Raw genomic sequence first — 23,281 nt, 5'->3', positions numbered from 1 at the left:
TCTGCCCTCTCCCCCAGCTGCCTATCACTTCCTTCATGGTTCCACCTCCTTCTACTACCCATTGTGTTTTCCCCTATTCCTTCTTCACTTTTCCTGCCTATCCCCTCCCTGCTTCCCTTCCCCCACCCCTTTTTCTTTCCCCTTGCTGGTTTTTCACCTGGAACCTACCTGCCTTCTCCTTCCCACCCTCCCCCCACCTTCTTTATAGGGCCTCTGCCCCTTCCCTCTACAGTTCTGATGAAGGGCTCAGGCCCGAAACGTCGACCCGTTTCCACGGATGCTGCCCGACCTGCTGAGTTCCTCCAGCGTGTTGTGAGTGTTGCTTTGACCCCAGCATCTGCATGTTATTTTGTGTTCCAGAAAGACATACAGGTTAGGGTTAGTAAATCGTGAGCATGCTATGTTGGCAGCCAAAGCATGGCGACAGTTGCAGGCTGCCCCCAGCGCATCCTCAGACTGTGTTGGTCGTTGACGCAAACGGCGCATTTCACAAACACAAGAAATTCTGAAGGCGCTGGACATCCAGAGCAACACACACTCACACACAAAGTGCTGGAGGAAAACTCAGCAGGTCAGGCAGCATCTATAGAAATTGATAAACAGACAACGTTTCAGGCCAAGACCCTTCATAAGTGCTGATGAAGGGTCTTGGCCTGAAACGCCATTTCCTAGATGCTGCCTGACCTGCTGAGTTCCTCCTGCATTTTGTGTGCATTGCGATGCATTTCTCTGTATGTTTCGATATTTCAATATGTATGTGACGAGCAAAGATGATCATCTCTCTTTAAGGTCTTGCCCAGTTATAACCCTACAACGTGTTGCCCCACATAACACTGACTGGAAACAGTTTCTAATTAAATGCACCTCGGTCTGAATTAGCTATCGACCACGGCGAATAATTTTTCTAAAAAAAAAGAATCCACCACATGGATGGTTGAAAAGAGATGCATTTTGTTTGCCTGCAGCAAGTCACACAATACAGAGTAATAATATTGCTGGCAAGCTATCTTCAAAGGCAGGTATAAAATAGCAAAGTAATGGAAATAAAATGGGAGTTAGGAGGTTGCATTTCAATCAGGGTGTTTTAATTTCACACCCATCTGCGAGAACGCAGGTCACAATGCTATCTGATGGAATAGGTGCTGTTTGTGATTTTGAATTAAAAAATAAATTGGAAGTGCACTGCTGTTAGAGTGCAGACTCTACTGGGACTGGTTAGCGTGCTGCTAATGACACGGCGCCGTGGTTGATTCAACATCTTGCTGATGGACAGACTGGAACTGATGATTGGCAGATGGGTTCAAGGAGACAGAATGACAGTGACCTTGTCCTGAATTACCATCAGTTCTGACTTTGTCTGTAGAATCCCTAATTCTCCCTCAGACTAGATTTCCTCACCTTACACGAATGCTGTTCTTTTTTTTATTGCTTTTTAATCACGTGCATAGAGCATAGAACATAGAAGTCACTTTCAAGGACTCTTCATCTCATGTTCTCGATATTTATTGCTTATTTATTTATTATTACTATTCACGTTTTTGCATTTGAGAAGTTTGTTGTCTTCATCATTCTGGTGGTCTTCAGTACTCTAGAGAACACCCTAGTTAGGTGGTCTTTCATTGATCCTGTTATAGTTGTTATTCTGTAGATTTATTGAGTATGCCTGCAAGAAAATGAATCTCAGAGTAGTATGTGGTGACATATATGTACTTTGATAACAAAATTTACTTTGAACCTTGAGCATTGCAACGTTGTACAGGCCCTTCAGTCCACAATGTTGTACCAACTACATAAACTACTCTAGGATCAAGCGTCGCCATGCTTCCAGCGCCAGTGGAGCATGCCCAGAACTCACTAATGCTAACCCTTCTGTCGTTGGGATATGAGAGGAAGACAGAGCATCTGGGGAAACCCGCGCGGTCATGGGGGAGTTCGTACAAACTCCTACAAGACGGCGGTGGAGTTGAACCTGACTCTCTACTGCTGTGTCCCGCTTGGTGGCGCAATAATATCAGCGCCGGACTCTGGAGCGAAGGTTCCCGAGTTCGAATCCGAGTCGGGTTGAGTGTTGAGCTAGCAACTCGGCCTCGTAAAAACAAGAATAGCTTGCTACAGAGACACCGTCATGCCGGTGCCCCGATAACACCACTGCCGAGTTAAGGGCTAGTCTTCTTCTTCTTCTTCTCTACTGCTGTAAAGATTTTAAGGTCATGTACCTTGTCATGCATCATGATGTTAGAGTAAGTTATCAAGTCATAGAACATAGAACATTATTGCACAGAACCAGGTCCGTCAGTCCACAATGTAACGCCAGCTTTACAAACTTCCTTCCCACATAACCTTGCACCATTCTGTCATCTGTGGGTCTATCTATAAATACCCTTAAATGTACCTGCCTCTACCACTGCCCTTAACTGGGTGTTCTATGCACACACCACTCTGTATACTTCTGACATCCCTCCTATACTTTCCTCTACTCATCTTAAAATTACGTCCCCCTGTATTAGCCATTTCTATCCAGGGAATTAAATTAATTTATGAATTAATAATTTATTGTGAATTGTTAATCTATAATTAATTTATTTCTTGTTAATTTATAAATTAAATTAATTTAAGTTGATGTAATTTATATCTGTAATGTAGTGAGCTGCTGCTTTTCAGAAAGCTAATTTTCGTGGTATTTGTACCCTGGGTATTTATGCCCACAGCAATGAACTTGATCTGGATTCAAAGGAGAATGGCTGTTCGGCCTTCGAGCCGTCCTTCCAGTCAGCTAAATTATGGTTGATATGTGTCACAAGTTCATGTCCAATCACTGCCCAGAGTCCAACCTGCACACAAGTCCCTGCCTGTGTCCAAGACTTTCAATGTCCATTTACTACCCTAAGCTCAATATTAACATCATCCAATCCCAGCTTTGACCTCAAAACTTCCATGCAGTCCCTTCCTGAGCCCAACACTGCTGTCACCCCATCTCTCCAGTAATGCCTTGGCTCAGCCTCCCCTCCACTGGTCTTTAACTTCCTTCCTTCTCTTGTGAGGGGTCTCAACACAGGCATGGAGCAGCGATGGGATGGGGAGGTGGACGGTAACGTTCCCAGAGATGGCTGTACTGCACTTCCCTTTCCTGCACAGCCAACAGGCTGATTTGTTGACCTCCCCAGTCCCCTCTCAACATTCCACAAACACTGAGCACTATCAATGCCTTCTGATTCACCGCCTTTCGTCACTTCCAGCTGTAACCTCTGCCTGATGCCCTGCGCTAAGGTTTTCCGTCATACTTTCCAACCTTCCTGAATCATCTCCTCCCTTGGAATCAGTCAGTTTGTGCAGCCTCCCTTCGTGCACGTAATGACCCACCTTGCTGTGTTCCCACAGCGCATACCACTCCCTTTGAGTGGTAACCAGAGCATAACAAATCTCAGCAGGCTGAAGAATGAATTCTATCCTCCACATGATAACAGCAGAACAGAATCAGGCCCCTTTGCCTCAACAATCTCGTGTGTTTCTGCCTCCTTCTAATTTCCTTTCCCTGTAACACCACGTCTCCCTTCTCCTTGTGTTTACTGAACACACCACCCCCACACCCCTGTAAGAAATCTGTAGGGCCCAGCCTGCCCGTGGGAGTGAGTTCCATCCTTTCTCCACACTCTCCTGAATTCCATTTCCAGTTTTTAATGGCATGTCGAAACATTTCACACTCACCCTGTTCAAACGTGTTTATGATTTTATACGCCCCTCTCAGGTCCCCTTCACACTTCTTCCTCCGGCAGAAAGGAATTTCCAACCTGTTTAATTCTTCCCGATGGAATTGATTTCCTTTCGCTGCTACATTTCCTGAAAACAGTTTTAAACCTGTCTCAGATCTGTGTGTTGTGCAGAAGACTGTTCACAGTGTTAGGCTGTGGTCACAGTGACAGACCATAGTGTCTCTGGACAAGGTGTCCAGCTGGGGACATGCTGGGCGCAGTGTCCAGCCATGGTCACTCTGGCTGGGTGTCCGGCCGTGGCCGCTCTGGGCGCGGTGTCTAGCCATGGTCACTCAGGCCAAGGCTCCGGCTGTGGTCGCTCTGGGCGCGGTGTCTGGCCGTGGTGTCCAGCTGTGGTCACTCTAGCCGGGGGTCTGGCTGTGGCCACTCTGGGTGTGTTGTCCGGCCGCAATCACTCTGGCCGGGAGTCTTGCTGTAGTCACCCTTGACACAGCATCCTGCTCTTGTATAGTATCGGTTTATGACACAGGAAAAGGCTTTTATTTTGCATCCGGTCTGGACAGAATGACATCAAGGTAATCAAAAGTAAACAATGCGGAAGACAGTGTTCAGCTGCAGGGAATGTGCCAAGTGAGCAGAAAAGAAAGTGCTAGTGTCACGATAAGGTAGATTGGGGGATCGAGGCTTCATGTATTAGTGTGTGGGAGATCCGCTCAAAAGTCTGATAACTGCAGGGTAGAATTTGGGTGGCAGGATGGAGATGTGTCTCTACCAAAGGAGGTGTAAGGCGCTCCTTCCCTCCGCTAGCCTGCAGGTCACCCTTAGGGAAGGTGTAGCACCTTCTTACCTCCCTGATCAGGGTCATGTGAAGCCATGGGATCAGGTGGTGGATGGTCGTACGAGCAGCCGGTGCAGATCACGTCCTGGTTATGCGACCACGGACGCCAGGCAGGCAGTCTCTGAAGAGTGTTGATAATGGCTGTGCTCACCTGTCTTGTATAGACACTGCCCAGAAGAAGGCAATTGCAAACCGCTTGTGTAAATTGCCAAGTGCAATCTATGTCATGGAAAGACCATAATTGCCTACGTCATGCAACACGGTACATAATGAATAAACCAGAATTTGTCCTTGAGCATGGTAGTAAGTGCTTTTAGGATTTTGTATCTTTTGCCTGACGGGAGAGGGGAGAAAATAGAGTGACCAGGTTGGGAGGGGATCATGATCATGTTATCTGCCTTCCTGAGGCAGTGGGAAGAGGCAACGGGTCAAAGGAGAAGATATTGGTTTGCGTGATACACTGGGTTGCATTCACAACGCAGTGCACCGCTATGTTCAAAATACTCAATATGTCCAAGACTTCTCCCAAGTATGCTAAAACTCTCTGCAGTGCCCAGATGTGTCAAGGCTGTGTACAGTCCAGATGTGGTCATGGAATTTGCGATGTCCAGATTTGATCGAGCCATCGGCGGTGTCCAGGTTTGTCCGAGTTGTTTGCAGCGCCCAGATCTGACTGAACGGCTGATGGTGTCCAAGCTATAAGGATAGTTTCCTAGAACAATAAGTTTTGGAGCTAACAGGGAAGAAGCAGTCTTAGTTCTGGTTATGAAGCAGAATGAGTCAAAGTCAAGGTCAAAGTGGAGTTTATTGTCATCTGCTCAAGTATGTATATGTTACCGGTGATGCTGCTGAGTTCTTTATTGCATACATAAGACCTATCTCTGCTCCTGTCTTATTCAAAGATTCAAAGGACAGTTACTATCAAGGTATGTATATAGAATACAACCCTGAGATTCGTCTTCACCACAGACAGCCATGAAACAAAGAAACACCATAGAACCCATTCAAGAAAACATCAAACACACAACACGTGAAAAAAGAACAAATTGCATAAGCAGCAGAAAGTGAGCAAACAACACATGGAATATGAAACGTCAAACCACGAGTCCAGGAGTATTCGGTCTAGCTCAGTTCAGCTCGGTTCAGCGTTGCGCCGCTCACTGACTGCCGGCCACAGCGTCTTATCTATGCAGAGATGCAATGAAAAACTTGCTTGCAGCAGAACACAAGCGCAGAACGTCAGATAAACAGCATTCACAAAAACATCAATTATACAATTTAATTTAAAAAAACATAACGAGAGAATTTTAATTTAGTTTGTGTTAGTAATTGTGTTGGTCACTGTTATTGTCTCTGTCTTGGTCAATTAATTGATTTTTTTTTAGAGATGCAGCACAAAACAGGCCCTTCAAGCCACACCACCCAGCAACCCACCTCTTTAACCCTCGGGCAATTCATTCATTTATTTCTCTATCATCTATCGATTGACCTATCTCTCTCTCTGTGGGTGTCTCTCTCACTATTTATTTATTTATTTATTTAATTTATTCATTCATTCATTCATTCAGACAGACATACATACATGCATACAGTGTGGAACAGGCCCTCCAGTCCGATGAGTATTGTCGCCCAGCAATCCACCTATTTGACCCTAGTCTAATCACAGGACAACTTACAATGACCAGTTAACCTGCTACCTGTTATGCCCTTGGACTGTGGGAGAAAACTCACGAGCAAACAGGAAAAACATACAAACTCTTTGTACGCCAGGACTGAACTGCAGACTCCGCTGCCCTGGGCTGTAGTAGCATCTCGCTAACCGTGACGCCTCTTGGTTGTAGTATTGTAGAATGTAATTTGTAATACATGGCGGAATCTGGAGCAATAAACGGTCTGCTGGAGGAACTCAGTGGGATGAGCAGTATCTATTGACGCCCCTGGTTTAGCAGGTGATGGGTGAAGCCATTTGGATGGGAAAGGTCAAAGGTTGGAGAAAAGAAAAATCTGACAGGAGAAGAGAGTGGAACAAGGGGAAGGGGGACGAGGAAAGGAGGAGGGGTACCGGGGAAGTAATAGGGAAGTAAAACATGTGAGTGGGTAATAGAGGTATGGGGGCAGTTTCTGCAGGGGAGGCAGTTTCATTCTTCCCACTGATACAGCTCAGTCCACTAATTTCCCCAGCAGAGTGTGTGTTGCTACAATGTAAGTTTCTTTCTTATATAAAAAGAAGAGAGAGGCCCAGGGGAACCCTGAACGATCCCCCTGGGAAGGAGGTTGAGGAGGTGCAGATCCAGCAAATAGCGGAGACGGTTAAACAGAAACTGTGCCTCAGCCTTTACGATAGGAGACAGTAGCACATTAAGCGTAACGACGTTTGCATTGCCAACGAGACCTCGGTCTCAGTTCCATTGCTGCCTGTGAGGAGATTGTATGTTCTCCCCATGACTGCATGGGTTTCTTCTGGTTCCTCTGGTTTCCTCCCACATTCCAAAGACCTCTGGGTTGGTAAGTTAGTTTGTCACACTGGGTAGCACGGGCTCGGTGGGCCAGAAGGGTCAGTTACTGTACTGTATCACTAAATAAATAAAAATAAGACATTGCAACCATCTCGTTAATACTGAGTAATGCTGGGGTTGCATTAAGTACTATCACCATCATTTGCTCCTTCGTTATGATGTAGGCCATTATGGTCTTTCCGTGACCGTGATTGTTCCTGGCAAATCTTTCAACAGAAGTGGCATTGCCTTCTTCAGGGCAGTAGCTTTAAAAGATGAGTGACCCCAGCCATTATCAATACTCTTCAGAGATTGTCTGCCTGGTGTCAGTGGTTACATAACCGAGACTTGTGATATGTACCAACTGCTCATATGACCATCCACCACCTGCTCCCATGGCTTCACACGGCCCTGATCAGGGGCTAAGTAGGTGCTGAACCTCGCCCAAGGGTGACCTGCAGGCTAGCGGAGTGAAGGAGCGCCTTACAACTCCTTTGATAGAGACATATCTCCATACCGCCGCCCATTGTACGATTGATATTAGGCATATTTTTGGCACATCTGAAGGTTTTAATACTGATAAATGCTTTGGCTCAGCCGGCTTATATACTCGGCACTTTATGAAGTGTCCAACAAAACAGTGGATATATTAGTTAGAATATTCCAAACTTCCCCAGGTTCGGACAAAAGACAGGACAGAAAGGCTGGGAATGCTACATCAATGTTCTACGTTTTAGGGGCAGCTTCTCGCCCTCCGCCATCGGATTTCTGAATGGTCCATGAGCCACAAGAAGACATGACTGAGGCTTTGGTCAGACTACACTCAGAGTATTGTGAGCAGTTTTGCACCCTTATGGTCTTACGAACATAGGAGGAGAATTAGGCCATTACTGTCAGTCATGCAATTCCCAAGTGGAGACTCAGGAATACCGTTGCACTCGGATGTAGAAGGATTCTTTATTGCCGTTTCGGTAACAGTTTTGTCTTACCAGTTAGAGTTATTGTCCTCTGCTGAACCCTTGAACTTGGAGGACCGGTGGACCACTCTTGATCTGGCCTCTATCTTTTGGCCTGTTTGCCATGGGTGACCCTACCAAGAGCAAAGCACAAAGCCCTGACTCCAGCCAGCATAGTCACTGAGGGACACAAGCCTCCAAACCAAAGGTTGTGGTCCTCTTGGAGGATGTTCTTCTAAATGAGGAAATGAGTGAGGAAGCTCCAGGTGCTGAGTGGTCTTTCTCAACTGCATTCCGACAAAGTGCGGGTCTTTCCCAGCTCATCATTGCCAGAGGTTCCTCGAACCGAACATCACCAACAGCCTGTCCTGATCCGGCCATATTGATATCACGGCCTAGAAAGCTTATCAACGCCTCTACTTCCTCAGGAGGCTGAAGAACTTTGACTATTACTGATTTTTGCCGAAGGACCATAGAAAGCATCCTGTCTTGGACGGCAGCTGCTCTGCCCGTGGCCGGAAGAAACTGCAGAGAGTTTTGAGCACAGCTCAGCTCATCACAGGAGCAAGCCTCCTCTCCATAGACTACCTACACTTCTCATTGCCTCGGTGAAACAGCCAGCACAATCCAAGACCCCACCCACAAGGACATACTCTATTCTCCCCTCTTCCGTCGGGCAGAAGACGCAAAATCCTGAAAGCACTTGCCACCAGGCTCAGGGACAGCTTCTCTCCCGCTGTTATCAGACTCTTGAATGGACCTTGTACAATAAGATGGATTCTTGACCTCACAATCTACTCCATTATGATATTGTTTACACATACTGCAACTTTTTGGTAGCTTTTGCACTTTGTTTGGCATTGTCACTGGTTTATTATTCTAGCTCAATGTATTGTGTAATGATTTGATCTGTATAAGCAGCATACAAAACAAGCTTTTCACAGGGGTATCTCCGTACATGTGACAACAATAAACCATACCAAAACTAGTACCAAAGCTAAGACATGAGGAAATCTGCAGATGCTGGAATTTCAAGCAACACACATAAAAGTTGCTGGTGAATGCAGCAGGCCAGGCAGCATCTCTAGGAAGAGGTACAGTTGACGTTTCGGGCCGAGACCCTTCGTCAGGACTAACTGAAAGAAGAGATAGTAAGAGATTTGAAAGTGGGAGGGGGAGGGGGAGATCCAAAATGATAGGAGAAGACAGGAGGGGGAGGGATAGAGCCAAGAGCTGGACAGGTGATTGGCAAAAGGGATACGAGAGGATCATGGGACAGGAGGCCCAGGGAGAAGGAAAAGGGAGTGGGGGGGGAACCCAGAGGATGGGCAAGGGGTATAGTCAGAGGGACAGAGGGAGAAAAAGGAGAGAGAGAGAAAGAATGTATGTATATAAATAAATAACGGATGGGTACAAGGGGGAAGTGGGGCATTAGCGGAAGTTAGAGAAGTCGATGTTTATGCCATCAGGTTGGAGGCTACCCAGATGGAATATAAGGTGTTGTTCCTCCAACCTGAGTGTGGCTTCATCGTTACAGTAGAGGAGGCCGTGGATAGACTTGTCAGAATGGGAATGGGATGTGGAATTAAAATGTGTGGCCACTGGGAGATACTGCTTTCCAAAGCTAAGCCTCCCTTGACATCCTTACAAGGATGTTGCCAGAATTTGAGGATCTGAGGGGTAGGGAATGGTTGAATAGGTTGGATTTTTTTCTCCAGGAGCGTGGAAGAATGATGGAAGGCATACCAAATAAATAAATATATTTGTTTATTTATTGATTGATTGATGGAGATATAGAACAGAATAGGCCCATCCAGCCCTTCTATCTGTGCCCTCTTGCAACCCCTGATTTTACTCTAGCCTAATCACGGGCCAGTTTTTCAAAGAACAATTAACCGACCAACCAGTACGCCTTTGGACTGAGGGGGGAGACCTGCGTAGTCACGGGGAGAACGTGCAAACTCCGTACAGACAGCAGTGGGACTGGAACCTGGGTCGCTGGCACTGTAGGGCATTGTGCTAACCACTGTGGTACCGTGCCAGGTACAGATAGGATAAATGCAAGCAGGATTTTTCCACCGAGCTTGGGTGAGACTTGAACTAGAGATTATAGGTTAAGGATGAAAGGTGAAATATTTAAGGGGGAACATCTGAGGGTGAATGAGCTGCTGGCAGGAGTGGTTTAATTTTAACATGCAAGCCAAATTTGGATGAGAGGTGTATGGTCTAGGTGCAGTTCAATGGGGTGGGCAGAATAACATTTTGGCATAGACTAGATGGGCTGAAAGGTCTGCTGAGGTGCTGTCTGTTTCTATGACTTGAAGTGAGTTCAATATCAGAACAAATTCATGCTCAGCATGGAAGCTGGCCAAACCAGCTTTAAGAACTGCGCAACGCGCTCTCAAACCCTTTATCCTCATGTTTTGCAAGCTGTGAGTTTCGTCAGTAAACTGCGCGAATGAATCTCACGTTGAAAGGTTACCTTTGTAGGGCTGGGAGCCAAGTACTTTCCCTAAAGATTGTGAATCACAGATGAGGGAGTAATATTTGAATCTTCCGTTTGCATTGAGCTCCTGCTGAAACCTGCCCAGATGGACCTCCAAAGAAATCAGATTTATTTACATAAAATTAAACAGCCATTGAGCCTGCTTATCTAGGGACTGACTCAGTGTAGACTTTGGACCGTGATCCTCTTGCATGCGAGTGACATCTTTTTTTGGAAAAGAGATTACTTTGACCTGTGCAATTCTAATCATTAGAATTGAAGCCCTCGTTTGAAATTCACTCCCTACCCCTCGGTAAGGGTGACATGGTAGTGTTAAGCAATTAATGCAATGCTTTACAGTGCTGGCGATCGGGGTTTGATTCCCGCCACTGTCTGTAAGGATTTTGGATGTTCCTCCCAGGACCACATGGGTCCCGATGAAGGGTCTCAGCCTGAAATGTCAGCGGTTCATTCCCCTCCATAGACGCTGGCTGATGTTCTGAGTTCCTCCAGAACTTCTGTGTGTGCAAACTGCTCTCAGTACTCCAAGTGCAGTCTAATTAATGCCGTATAAAGCCTCCACATCACATCCGTGCTCTTATGTTCTAGTCCTCTTGAAATGAATGCTAACATTACATTTGCCTTCCTTACCACTGACTGAACCAGTTTAAGTTTCCCTTTAGGGAATCTTGCAGAAGGCCTCCCGTCCCCTTCCACCTGTAATTTTTAAATTTTCTCCCCGTTTAGAACATAGTCAATGTCCTTATTCCTTCCACCAAAGAGCATGAACGTACACTACCCCACATTATATTCCACCTTCCATTTCTTTGCCCATTTTCTGTGTTTCCTCAACAGCAGCTGTCTATCCCACCTGCCTTTGTATCGTCTGCAGACTTGGCCACAAAGCCATCAATTCCGTCATCCAAACCATTGACAGGAGATGCAAAAGGAAGCGATCCCAATTACCGATGCCTGCAGAACACCACGAGTCACTGGCAGCCAACAAGAAAAGACCTCGTTTATTCTCACTTTTTGTCTCCTGCCAGTCAGCCAAACTTCCATCCATGCTGTACTTCCCGAATATAGCTTCTGTTGGCATGCTTGGTTGCCTGCTCTGCCAGGTATGAATGCCAAAAGGAGCAGATGGTCCCACAACTAAGCCCAGGCAGCATTTAGGTAGATACCTGTCACGTAGCGTAAAGTAAAAAACAACAACCATCTCAGAATCATAATTTATTATCATTAACACGTGACAAGAAATGTATTATTTTGCAGTAGTAGTGCAGTGCAATACAGCCTCAAACTTACAAGTCACAAAATGAAATACATAGTGCAGAAAGACAAATAATGAGGGAGTGTTCATGGGTCCATTGTCTGTTCAGAAATCTGACAGTGGAGGGCAAATCCCCGGCTTTGCCTGCTGTTGGCGACCGAGATTGAGGTCAAATCATTCGGACAGAGATGGCACTCAGTACTCGGTGTCGGAGAGCTGATCAGAGCTCGAAGTTTTTGGATGACTCAGAGTCGGACTGTGGTCGGCATGGCAGGGAGAGTTTTTCTTCCTTCTCCCGTCTGCGTGAGATGTGGGACATTTGAGAGACTTTGAACTGTGTACTGTGCTCATGGACTGTTCTTCATCAAGTTATGGTATTGTTGCACTGTTGTAACTATATGTTATAATTATGTGGTTTTGTTAGTTTTTCCAGTCTTGGTCTGTCCTGTGTTTTGTGATATCACACCGGAGGAAATATGAATGCATTACTAAATGACAATAAAAGAGGACTGCGTGTCTTCATAATCTAAAAAAAAGCTATTCCTAGAACATTGAGTGTGTGCCTTCAGGCTCCTGTATCTCCTCCCTAATGGTAGAAACGAGAAGAGGGTATGTCCCGGGTGATGGGGCTGCTTAATGATGGATATCGCCTTCTTGAACTGCTACCTCAAGGGCTGAAGAACAAGAAATCTAATATGAAGACAGTGGACCACAAAAGAAAAGGAAGGAAGAAGGGAAAAAGAGGGAAGTGTTGGACAGGTGAGGAGAATGGGTGAGAGGGAAATCAGAAGAGGAATGGAAAAAGGGAGAAGGTGCTTCTGATAGGAGAGAATAATGGAGCATTGACAAAAGGGAAGAAACGCTCCCGGCTGCTTACTTTTTCTCTCCTCCCCCATCCACCCAACTTCCCCCTCATCTGGTCTCACCTATCAGGACGGTGCAAAGATCTTAGGCACTGTAGCTAGACTGCCCAAGACTTTCGCACAGTGCTGTATTTGCCAATGTGGAGCGGAGAGCGTATTTGTAAATCTGGCAGAAGCAAAGGATTCTAGGAATGGCAACAGTGGAGCACCATGGGAGGTGGCAGAGGTGGAGTGCCAGGGACAGGAGTGGTGAGGGTACAGACACACCCAGCCCTGAGACACCAGGCAAAGTCATTTGATTCCAAACAATTGGTTTATTGATCATTACAGGTTGTGTCTCTGGTGATTCCTGCTCCCTTCCCCTTTTCCCAACCATGATTCCCCTCTCCCTGCCTCCTTCCCCCTCTCAGTCCACAATAGAGACCCATATCAGAATCAGGTTTATCATCACTCACATATGTCATGAAATTTGGGGGTTTTTTTGCAGCAGTACAGTGCAATACCTAAAATTACTACAGTGGTTGTCTGTCATGTGTGACGATGACAGGAGACTTGTGCAGGAGAGTTTTTAAAGTAGAAAAGCTGTTGCCCTGGGGCAGTTCCCCCCTCTCAACCTCGGAATTCCAGGTTCAGTGGTACGAACAAGTGTCACAAACTGGGGTCTTCCCTGGTGGCAGTGGATGACCATGATATCGTCTGAGCCTTGTCATGCTCTTCGCTCTCCACGGAGCGTTGCAGAACTGTGCTCCTGGCCCTTGGATCTCGCTGTAGATCTCATCCGCCCAGTCTGGGAGCTACTTGGAGCCACAGGTGAGAGCTGAGTGCCCAGTAGGGACCAAGGGTGAGCAAGCTGTCCCAGAATGGTTAGTATTGTGCAAAAGCCTTGGGCACCTCAGCAGACTATACGTGCCTAAGACTTTTGCACAGGACTGTATATAAAATTGTGAGAGACATGGAGAGAGTAGTCACAATCCCTCCCATGCTAGGGCTATTAAAAACAAGAGGGCAGAGCTGTAAGATGAGAGGGAGGAGTTTTAAAGAGGATCTGTGGGATGAGGTCTTTTTTTTATACAGAGTATGGTTGTTATCTGTGAATATTTTAGCAGAGCTGCTGTATCCTTATTTAGCAGAGTCCTGGGTTCAGATGCTGTCTGTGAGGGGTTTGCACTGTAGGTTTTCACAAATAAAACTACAGGAGGCATTTTATGTTTAAGAAAAAACTATAACAACTCATTTATTGAACTCCAAAAAACTGAACACAAAGGCTACACAGAAGCACCAGCTGTAAGATTGGGGTTCAGTTCCGCTGCTGTCTGTCATCATCATCATTATGTGCTGTGTCGTATGACATCATCATTATGTGCCATGTCATATGACATGGACAATCATGGTCTTTCCATGACCATGATGTTTTTGGCAAATTTTTCTGCAGAAGTGGTTTGCCATTGCCGCCTTCTGCGCTGTGTCTTTACAAGACGGGTGACCCCAGCCATTATCAATACTCTTCAGAGATTGTCTGCCTGGCATCAGTATTTGCATAACCTGGATTTCCCTGTGCCATGTCATACGATCATCCACTGCCTACTCCCATGGCTTCACAGGACCTTGATCAGAGGTGGGGTGGGGGTGGTTAAGCAGGTGCTACACCTTGCCCAAGAGTTACCTGCAGGTTAGCGGAGGGAAGGTGTGACTTACACCCCTTTTGGTAGGGACTTGTCTTCACCCTGCCACCCAATCTGCTACCTGTAAGGAGTTTATACATTCTCCCCATGACCGCATGGTGGCTGGGGTTTCCTCACACACTTCAAAGACATCCAGGTTAGTGTTAGAGGTCACAGGTTGGTATCAAAAGTGTGAAAACCTAAGCGGGCTGCCCCCCCAACTCATCCCGACTGTGTTGGTCGTTGACACAAATGACACATTTCACTGTATGTTTCGATGTACATGTGACAAATAAGGTGAGCAGAGTTAGGCCATTCGGCCCATTGAGTCTGTTCTACCTTCAGCTATGGCTGATTTATTATCCCTCTCAACCCCATTCTCCTGCCTTCTCTCCATAATCTTTGACACCTGGACTAATCAGCTAACCTCTGCACTTCCTATGCATCATGTTCCATCTGCCAACCCACACTGCCCTGGGCCGGAGCAAAAGGGGACGCCATCTTGACTTCTAACCTATATTAAGACCATAAGACCATAAGACAAAGCAGCCCAAGTCAGCCACTTGGCCCATCAAGTCTGCTCCGCCATTTTATCATGAACTGATCCATTCTCCCATTTAGTCCCACACCCCCACCTTCTCACCATAACCTTTGATGCCCTGGCTACTCAGATACCTATCAATGTCTGCCTTAAATACACCCAATGACTTGGCCTCCACTGCCGCCCTGGCAACAAATTCCATAGATTTACCACCCTCTGGCTAAAAAAAATGTCTTCGTGTCTCTGTTCTGAATGGGCGCCCTTCAATCCTTAAGTCATGCCCTCTCGTACTAGGCTCCCCCATCATGGGAAACAACTTTGCCACATCCACTCTGTCCATGCCTTTCAACATTCGAAATGTTCCTATGAGGTCTCCCCTCATTCTTCTAAATTCCAAGGAATACAGTCCAAGAGCGGACAAACGTTCCTCATATGTTAACCCTCTCATTCCCAGAATCATTCTATTATCTTGGGCTGCGCAGTGTCACAGCTGGTAAAGGCGTTGCCCTCCGCCCCCGCGTCCTAACCTCAGGGGTATTGGTATTGGGTTATTATTGTCACATATATACAGTGGAAAAACTTGTCTTGTATTCTGTTTATACAGATCAAATCATTACACAGTGCAGTGAGATAGTACAATAAACATTCAAAGTAAAATTATTATCAAAGTGCATATCAGTCACCATATCCTACCTGAGATCCATTTTCTTGCAGGCATTCCTGTAGAACAAAGAAATACAATGGAATCAGCAAAAATGTACGTACAAAGACTGACAAGAAAACAGTGTGCAAAAGAAGGCAACCTGAAAATTTGGAAACTAAATAATAATTAATAAATGAGTAAATTAATAACACTGTGAACGTGTTGTAGTTTCTTTGAAAGTGTGTCCATTGGTAGTGTGAGCAGCAGGATATGTCCACACATACACCGATGCCCCAAATCAAAGTAAACGCCGATGCAGGAGAGAACAGGGTTCTGTTCAAAAGAAAAGAGTTAGCGTCATGGACCAACACCACTTGTACAGTTAATAAATCACCCAATGCTGGCCACTGGTGTAGTGGTGTCAACACTGGACTTCGGGCCAAATGGCCCCGGGTTCAAATCCTGCCGGCTCCTTGCACGCTTTCCATCCGTGCTGGGTTGAGCATTGAGCTCGCAATTCGGCCCTCATTAAAACAGTTAAATGCTACGGATTGACAAAAATGCCGCCCCATGCGCAAGAAGGAACAACAACAACAATAAATTGTCCGATGCAACATCAGATCAGGAGGCCCTGTTCTCAGTTGCCTGGTTTGCATCACTGATTCTTGCAGGGATATCCAACTTGTCTCCAGTTAATTAAAGATGACATTTTCATCTCCAGAGAACAGAGCACAGATTGCTTTTCTCTTCCCTAAGGTCAGCTGTTAATATCATATGCTGCATACGACGGGGGAAAAAACCTGCTGTAATATTTATAAAGCCCACCAGCCGAACTCAATCTTTCCCATCATTACTGAGTGAAGATAAGAGATTATATACACTGGCAAAATGCCAGAGTCAGCCTGTTCTAAATATGAAAATCTATCTTTTTAATTTTAAAATGGACAGGGATGTAATTCTGAGGCTTTCTGATGCGTTGGTCAGACTGCACTTGGAGTATTGTGAGCAGTTAGGGGCCCCTTAACGAAGAAAAGATGTGCTGACACTGGAGAGGCTCCAGAAACTCTGGGGCCTTTTCTTGATAGAGTTTAGAAGAATGAGAGGGGATCTTATTGAAACTTATCAAACACTGAAAGACCTAGATAGTGTGGATGTGGAGAGGATAGTTCCTGTAGTTGGAGAGTCTACAACCAGACGACATGGACACGGGTAAGACCATAAGATATAGGAGTAGAATTAGGCCATTTGGCCCATCAAGTCTGCTGTGCCGTTTCATCATGGCTGATTCAATTTTCTTCATAGCCCCAATCTCCTGCCTTCCCCATATCCCTTCATGCTCTGACCAATCAAGAATCTATCAACCTCTGCCTTGAACATACATAAAGACTTGGCGTTCACAGCTGCCTATGACAAAGAATTCCACAGATTCACCACCCTCTGGCTACAGAAGTTCCTCCTCATTTCTGTTCTAGAGAACGTCCCTGTATTATGAGGCTGTGTCTTCTTGTCTTAGGTTCTCCCACCATAGGATGCATCCTCTGCACAGCCACTCTATCGAGGCCTTTCACCATTCGTTAGAATTCAATGAGGTCACCCCTCATTCTTCTGAATTCCAGTGAATGAGGGGTGACCTCATTGAAACCTATCAAATGGTGAAAGGCCTCGATAGAGTGGATGTGGAGAAGAGGACATTCCTTTAAAACAGAGTTGAGGAGGAATTTCTTTAGCCTGTGTGTGGCGAATCTGTGGATTCACTGCCATTGACAACTGTGGAGGCCAAATCTTTGGGTATATTTAAAGCAAAGGTTGATAGGGTCTTTAATAGGGCATTAAAAGTAGAAAAGGCAGGAGAACAGGGTTGACAGAGTTAATAAATCAGCCATGGTAGAATGGTGGAGCAGACTTGATGGGCTGAATGGCCTAATTCTGCTCCTAGGCTTTATGGTCGTTTCGTCCCATGGTATAATGTTGTGTTGGATCCCCAGTCCGTTGGCTAATAGTTATTCCATATCAATATTTCTTCAAAAGGAAAGCTCCTTGTTGATATCAGGGCTCAGAATGAGGATCAGCTTAGTCTACTGTTGTTTGTTAGATCTTGCTATGTACAGTTTGGGGCCTGCGTTTCCCACATATCGACCTTATCTACATTGTCTGTCGACACCGCACTTTCTCTGTAATTGTAGCACTTTATCCTGCATTGTCACTGTTTTCCCTTGCATTGCCTCGATGGGCTGATGTAATGAAATGGACGGTGTGCAGGACAATGGATTTTCATCGTACCTCAGTGCACATGATAAGAAACTGATTAAATTTACCGACATTTCAACGATAACAACAAACAAAAGATTCTTCATTAGTGTGTCAAAGTAAATTTAATATCAAAGTATGTATATTTCACCAGAAAAATGAAAATAAATTTTATGAAAAACTATACATAAAGACTGGCAAACAATTAATGTGCAAAAGAAGACAAATTTTGCAAATAATAAACAATAGTACTGTGAACTTGATTTGTAAAGTCTTTGAAAGTGAGTCTGTTGGTAGTTGAATCAGTTCAGCGTTGAGGTGAATTAAGTTATTCACACTGTTTCAGTAGCCTGATGGTTGTAGGTAAATAACCAAAAGCAATGCCCACAAAATGTTGGAGGAACTTGGCAGGTCAGCCAGCATCTATGGAAATGAATAAACAATTGATATTTCAGGTCTACAGAGGCATAATTGAGAGCATCCTGACTGGCTGCATCACTGCCTGGTATGGGAACTGTACTTCCCTCAGTCGCAGGATTCTGCAGAGAGTGGTGCGGACAACCCAGCATATCTGTAGATGTGAACTTTCCACTATTCAGGACTTTTACAAAGACAGGTGTGTAAAAAGGTCCCGAAGAATCATTGGGGACCTGAGTCACCCCAACCACAAACTGTTTCAGCTGCTGCCATCCGGGAAATGGTACCGCAGCATAAAAGCCAGGACCAACAGGCTCCGGGACAGCTTCTTCCACCAGGCCATCAGCCTGATTAATTCATGCTGATACAATTGTATTTCTATGCTATATTGACTGTCCTGTTGTACATACTATTTATTACAAACTACTATAAATCGCACATTGCATATTTAGACGGAGACGTAATGTAAAGATTTTCACTCCTCATGTATGTGAAGGATGTAAGTAATAAAGTCAATTCAATTCAAGGAACAAGAGAAAATCAGCAGATGCTGGAAATCCAAACAAAACACACACAAATGCTGGAGGAACTCAGCAGGCCAGGCAGCATCTATGGAAAAGAGTACACTCGACGTTTCGGCCCGTTGACTGTACTCTTTTCCATAGACGCTGCCTGGCCTGCTGAGTTCCTCCAGCATTTTGTCTGTGATATTTCGGGTCGAGCATCTTGTGGTGTGGGACCTAAAGCTTTTACCTCCTTCCTGATGTCAGCAGGGAGAAGAGAGCATAGCCTGGATGGTGGGAGTCCTTGATGGTGGATATTGCATCCGTGTTTCATGTAGATGTGCTCAGTGTTGGAGAAGGCTTTACCTGTGATGGACTGTGCCGTACCTACCACTTTTCCATTCCATTAGTGATTCTATACTCTGTTGTATTTAAGAAAGTTCTGGAAGGGATGTGAATGGCACTATGGAATTGCAATTCCCTTTCTTCCAACCTCAGCTTGCTGAATAGCAACTTACTCTTCATGCATTTTAGTTCACTCTTGCTTTTTTTTTTGCCCCTTACAGCCATGAAGTCTGGAGGCACACAGCTGAAACTTATCATGACTTTCCAAAACTACGGACAGGCTCTCTTCAAACCAATGAAGTGAGTACATTTCATTGTTTTCTATTTGTCCACCAAATGTAATGGTCATCAAATGCATATCAAGTTCAAGATTAGTTGTCGTTCAACCATACATCAATACCTATGAATATAGCCAAATAAAACAGCATTTCTCTGGGACCAAGGTACAAAACACAGTCTCAACAGTCATTTACTGCACAAGGCACACATAGCACATATAAGACAGTGGTCAAATACAGGCACACAAAAAAATACTCCAAGTCCCTGAATCCATGAATGTTGCAGTAGTCTGCAGTCAAACATAATATATGCAACACACAGCAAAGTTGCTGGTGAATGCAGCAGGCCAGGCAGCATCTCTAGGAAGAGGTACAGTCAACGTTTCGGGCCGAGACCCTTCGGCAGGACTAACTGAAAGAAGAGCTAGTAAGAGATTTGAAAGTTGGAGGGGGAGGGGGAGATCCAGAATGATAGGAGAAGACAGGAGGGGGAGGGATGGAGCTTAGAGCTGGACAGTTGATAGGCAAAAGGGGATACGAGAGGATCATGGGACAGGAGGCCCAGGGAAAAAAGAAAAGGAGGAGGGGGGGAAAACTCAGAGGATGGGCAAGGGGTATAGTGAGAGAGACAGAGGGAGAAAAAGGAGAGAGAGAAAAAGAATGTGTGTGTATAAATAACAGATGGTGTACGAGCGGGAGGTGGGGCATTAGTGGAAGTTAGAGAAGTCAATGTTCCTGCCATCAGGTTGGAGGCTACCCAGACGGAATATAAGGTGTTGTTCCTCCAACCTGAGTGTGGCTTCATCTTTACAGTAGAGGAGGCCGTGGATAGACATATCAGAATGGGAATGGGACGTGGAATTAAAATGTGTGGCCACTGGGAAGCATAATATATCTTGTCTTCAGCCGAGCAGCACCAAATCCAACGTGTATGCTGTGCCATATTGCCTCTGGCACTCCAGTGGAGCACCTGACCCTGATGAACCACTCCGCCCCCCCCCCCCCCCCGACCAGCCAAGCGGCTGCAAACGGGTGACACCACAGCTTGAGGCCCAGTCTTTTCCACAACCACGGCCACACAGCTCCCCCCCCCCCTACATCTGCTCCCACCGTTCACCACCAAATCAGTGAATCGAACTTGCAGCATTCCACACTAACAACGTCCAGCAGAGTCCTGCGATCACAAGAAAAGCAACCAAGACAATGACTCACTGTTAGGGGGCAAACCAGCTTCACGTTCCAGCTCCGAGTTTCTGACACAGGGGCAGCAGCACGATCTGCACCGAGTCTAGTTCCATCAGTTTCTCCGCCAATAAGCAGGTCATTGATGGGATAGATCTGCAGTAGTTTAAGTTCTTAATCTCCAGCAGGGTCTTGTTATCATAAAAAGTACGTTTAAGAAAGATAATAACACCTTTGGTTGTCCCCGTTGAAGCTGCTGCTTCCAACCGCGTCACCACTGACTCTCTCATCAATAACTGAGCTCCTTTGATGTTACTTCCAATTACTCTTCCATTCAGTTCACCAGCCAATACTCTCGCTTCCCTTGTGTTCCAAGTTGTTTGCACAGTTTTCTTGCAACAAAAGCCCGCATTTGCATAATGCCTTGCATCTGGGTGAGAAAATTACAGAGCAATGTAGCTGGCAGGGTTCTGCCTCAGAACTTCAGACACCCAGATTCAATCCTGATCTCTGGGGCTGTCTGTGTGGAGTCTGCATGTTCTCCCTGTGACCATGTGGGTTTCTTCTAAGTACTCCAGTTCCATTCCACATCCCAAAGACCTGCAAATTGGTCAGTTAATTGGCTGCTTGAATCAATTTTTCTAACTCTCAGCAGCTTTTCTTCCTCCCCTTCCCTCTTCTTTCATTCTCCTCTTGGCCTCCCCTTGTACCTCTCCTCTTTTCCTCACCTGCCTATCACCTCCCACTGGTGCCCCTCCTCCATCGTTTTCTCCCATGGTCCACACTCCTCTCCTATCAGGTTCATTCTTCTTCAGCCCTTTTACCTTCTCCACCTATCTCCTCCCAGCTTCTCTCTTTATCCCACCTCCTCCACCCACCCACCTGTCTTTCCCCTCACCTTTCATCTGCTAGCTTGTGCTACTCCCCTCCCACCATCTTATTCTGGCTTCTTCCTGCTTCCTTTCCAGTCCTGATGAAGGGTGTTAGCCTGAAACGTCGACTGTTTATTCGTTTCCTTAGATGCTGCCTGACCTTCTGAGTTCCTCCAGCACTTTGTGTGTTGTTGTGGTCTGTTGTTGTCACTGCTGTTTGTTTCATTGTGTGTTGTGTTGTTGTAGTCACATTTCCATAATTGCTGCGTGACCTGCCGAGTTCCTTCAGTATTTTGTGTGTGTTTCCATCATCTGCAGGATCTCTTGTGTTTGCCCCTGGTGTGTAAGTGTTGATAACACCTGGGGAGAGAGTTAATGGGAATGAGGGGATGCTGCCAGTTGATGAGGGGAGGCACGGCAGCACAATCACTTTACAGCGCCAGCGACCATTGATCTGGGTTCGATTCCTACCACTGTCTGTCAGGAGTTTGTATGTTCTCCCCATGACCACATGGGTTTCCTCCAGGTGCTCTGGTTTCCTCCCACAGTCTGAAGACATACGGTTAAGATTAGTGAGTTGTGAGCATGCTCTGTGACGCCTAAAGCTTGGCAACACTTGCAGTCTGCCACGAGTACAATCCTCGATGATTTAGTTTGACGCAATTGACACATTTCGCAATATGTTTCAATGTACGTGTGATTATTAAAGCTCCCTAAGTTCTTTTGATTCTCATCTAAAGAATATTTATTTAGAGGTACAGCATGGAACCACGAGCCACACTGCCCAACAACCCACCTATTTACCTGTAGCCAAATCAGAGGACAATTTACAACGACCTCCTGACCAGTACATCTTTGAAATGTGGGAGGAAACAAGAGCACCCAGAGGAAACCCATGCAATTACAGGGACAACAAATGGATTCCTTATTTGAACTCTGAACCCCAGTGCTCCAAGCTGTAACAGTATCACGCTAACTGCTACGCTACTGAGGTGAGACTAAATTAGGATTCGGAGCGTCAAGCAATCTGCGGGACGGGAGGAACACAGTGGGTCGAGCAGCATCTGTGGGGGAGGAGAAAAATTACCCATGGTTCAGGTATTCAGAAGTTTCATGTATGACGCAGGGAGATATCCAGAAGTTTCTTGCTCCAGGTTCCCACATCTGCTGTCTGTTGCCTCTCCTACGTAGGTGTATGGGATTGAGTGAGATCAGGATAAGCCATGATGGAATGGCGGAGCAGATTCGATGGGCTGAATGGCCTAATTCTGCTCCTATATCTTATGGCCTTATAGCGCTATTTCCATCAGCAGATGGTCCAAGAATCATTGGGGAAAAGATTTAAAATTTTAAGAAAAAAATACCTGGGGTGCATGTGAGCAAAATCTTTGACTATGCAGTGAATAATTACTGTCTGCAACTTCTAACCATAGAACCATAGAACATTACAGCACAGAAACAGGCCTTTTGGCCCTTCTTGGCTGTGCCGAACCATTTTTCTGCCCAGTCCCACTGACCTGCACCTGGACCATATCCCTCCATACACCTCCCATCCATGTATCTGTCCAATTTATTCTTAAATGTTAAAAGTGAGCATGCATTTACCACTTCATCTGGCAGCTCATTCCACACTCCCACCACTCTCTGTGTGAAGAAGCACCCTCTAATGTTCCCTTTAAACCTTTCCCCCTTCACCCTTAACCCATGTCCTCTTTTTTTTCTCCCCTAGCCTCAGTGGAAAAAGCCTGCTTGCATTCACTCTATCTATACCCATCATAATTTTATATACCTCTATCAAATCTCCCCTCATTCTCCTACGCTCCAGGGAATAAAGTCCTAAGTTATTCAACCTTTCTCTGTAACTCAGTTTCTCAAGTCCCGGCAACTAACTTTGGTGTGCAAGGCTCCCTGGCCAGAGCAACACACATAAGCCCATCGCCCCTACCGGGCAATGGCTGTTGGTGGCAGCTCA

At 45.7% G+C, this 23,281-nt stretch overlaps 1 protein-coding gene and 1 long non-coding RNA gene across 2 annotated transcripts in view; one reads left to right on the top strand and one right to left on the bottom strand.

The window, feature by feature from the left end:
• LOC140203186 (extracellular serine/threonine protein kinase FAM20C-like) overlaps window positions 1-23,281 on the top strand; it is a 118,451-nt gene that overhangs the window by 24,639 nt on the left and 70,531 nt on the right. Inside the window, exon 3 of the mRNA XM_072269103.1 lies at window positions 19,199-19,277. Coding sequence (XP_072125204.1) covers window positions 19,199-19,277 — 79 coding nt within the window. The remainder of the gene's footprint in view (window positions 1-19,198; window positions 19,278-23,281) is intronic.
• Window positions 1,490-15,752, bottom strand: LOC140203187 (uncharacterized). Its single transcript, XR_011887322.1, has 3 exons — window positions 15,516-15,752; window positions 3,706-3,837; window positions 1,490-1,663 (listed from the first exon to the last, which is right to left on the bottom strand). It is a non-coding gene; the product is annotated as an uncharacterized lncRNA (long non-coding RNA).

This window comes from Mobula birostris, chromosome 9, assembly GCF_030028105.1.
Source record: "Mobula birostris isolate sMobBir1 chromosome 9, sMobBir1.hap1, whole genome shotgun sequence".
NCBI classification, from domain to species: Eukaryota; Metazoa; Chordata; class Chondrichthyes; order Myliobatiformes; family Myliobatidae; genus Mobula; species Mobula birostris.
Note: the sequence above shows the minus strand (reverse complement) of the source record. Positions and strands in the feature narration are given on the sequence as shown.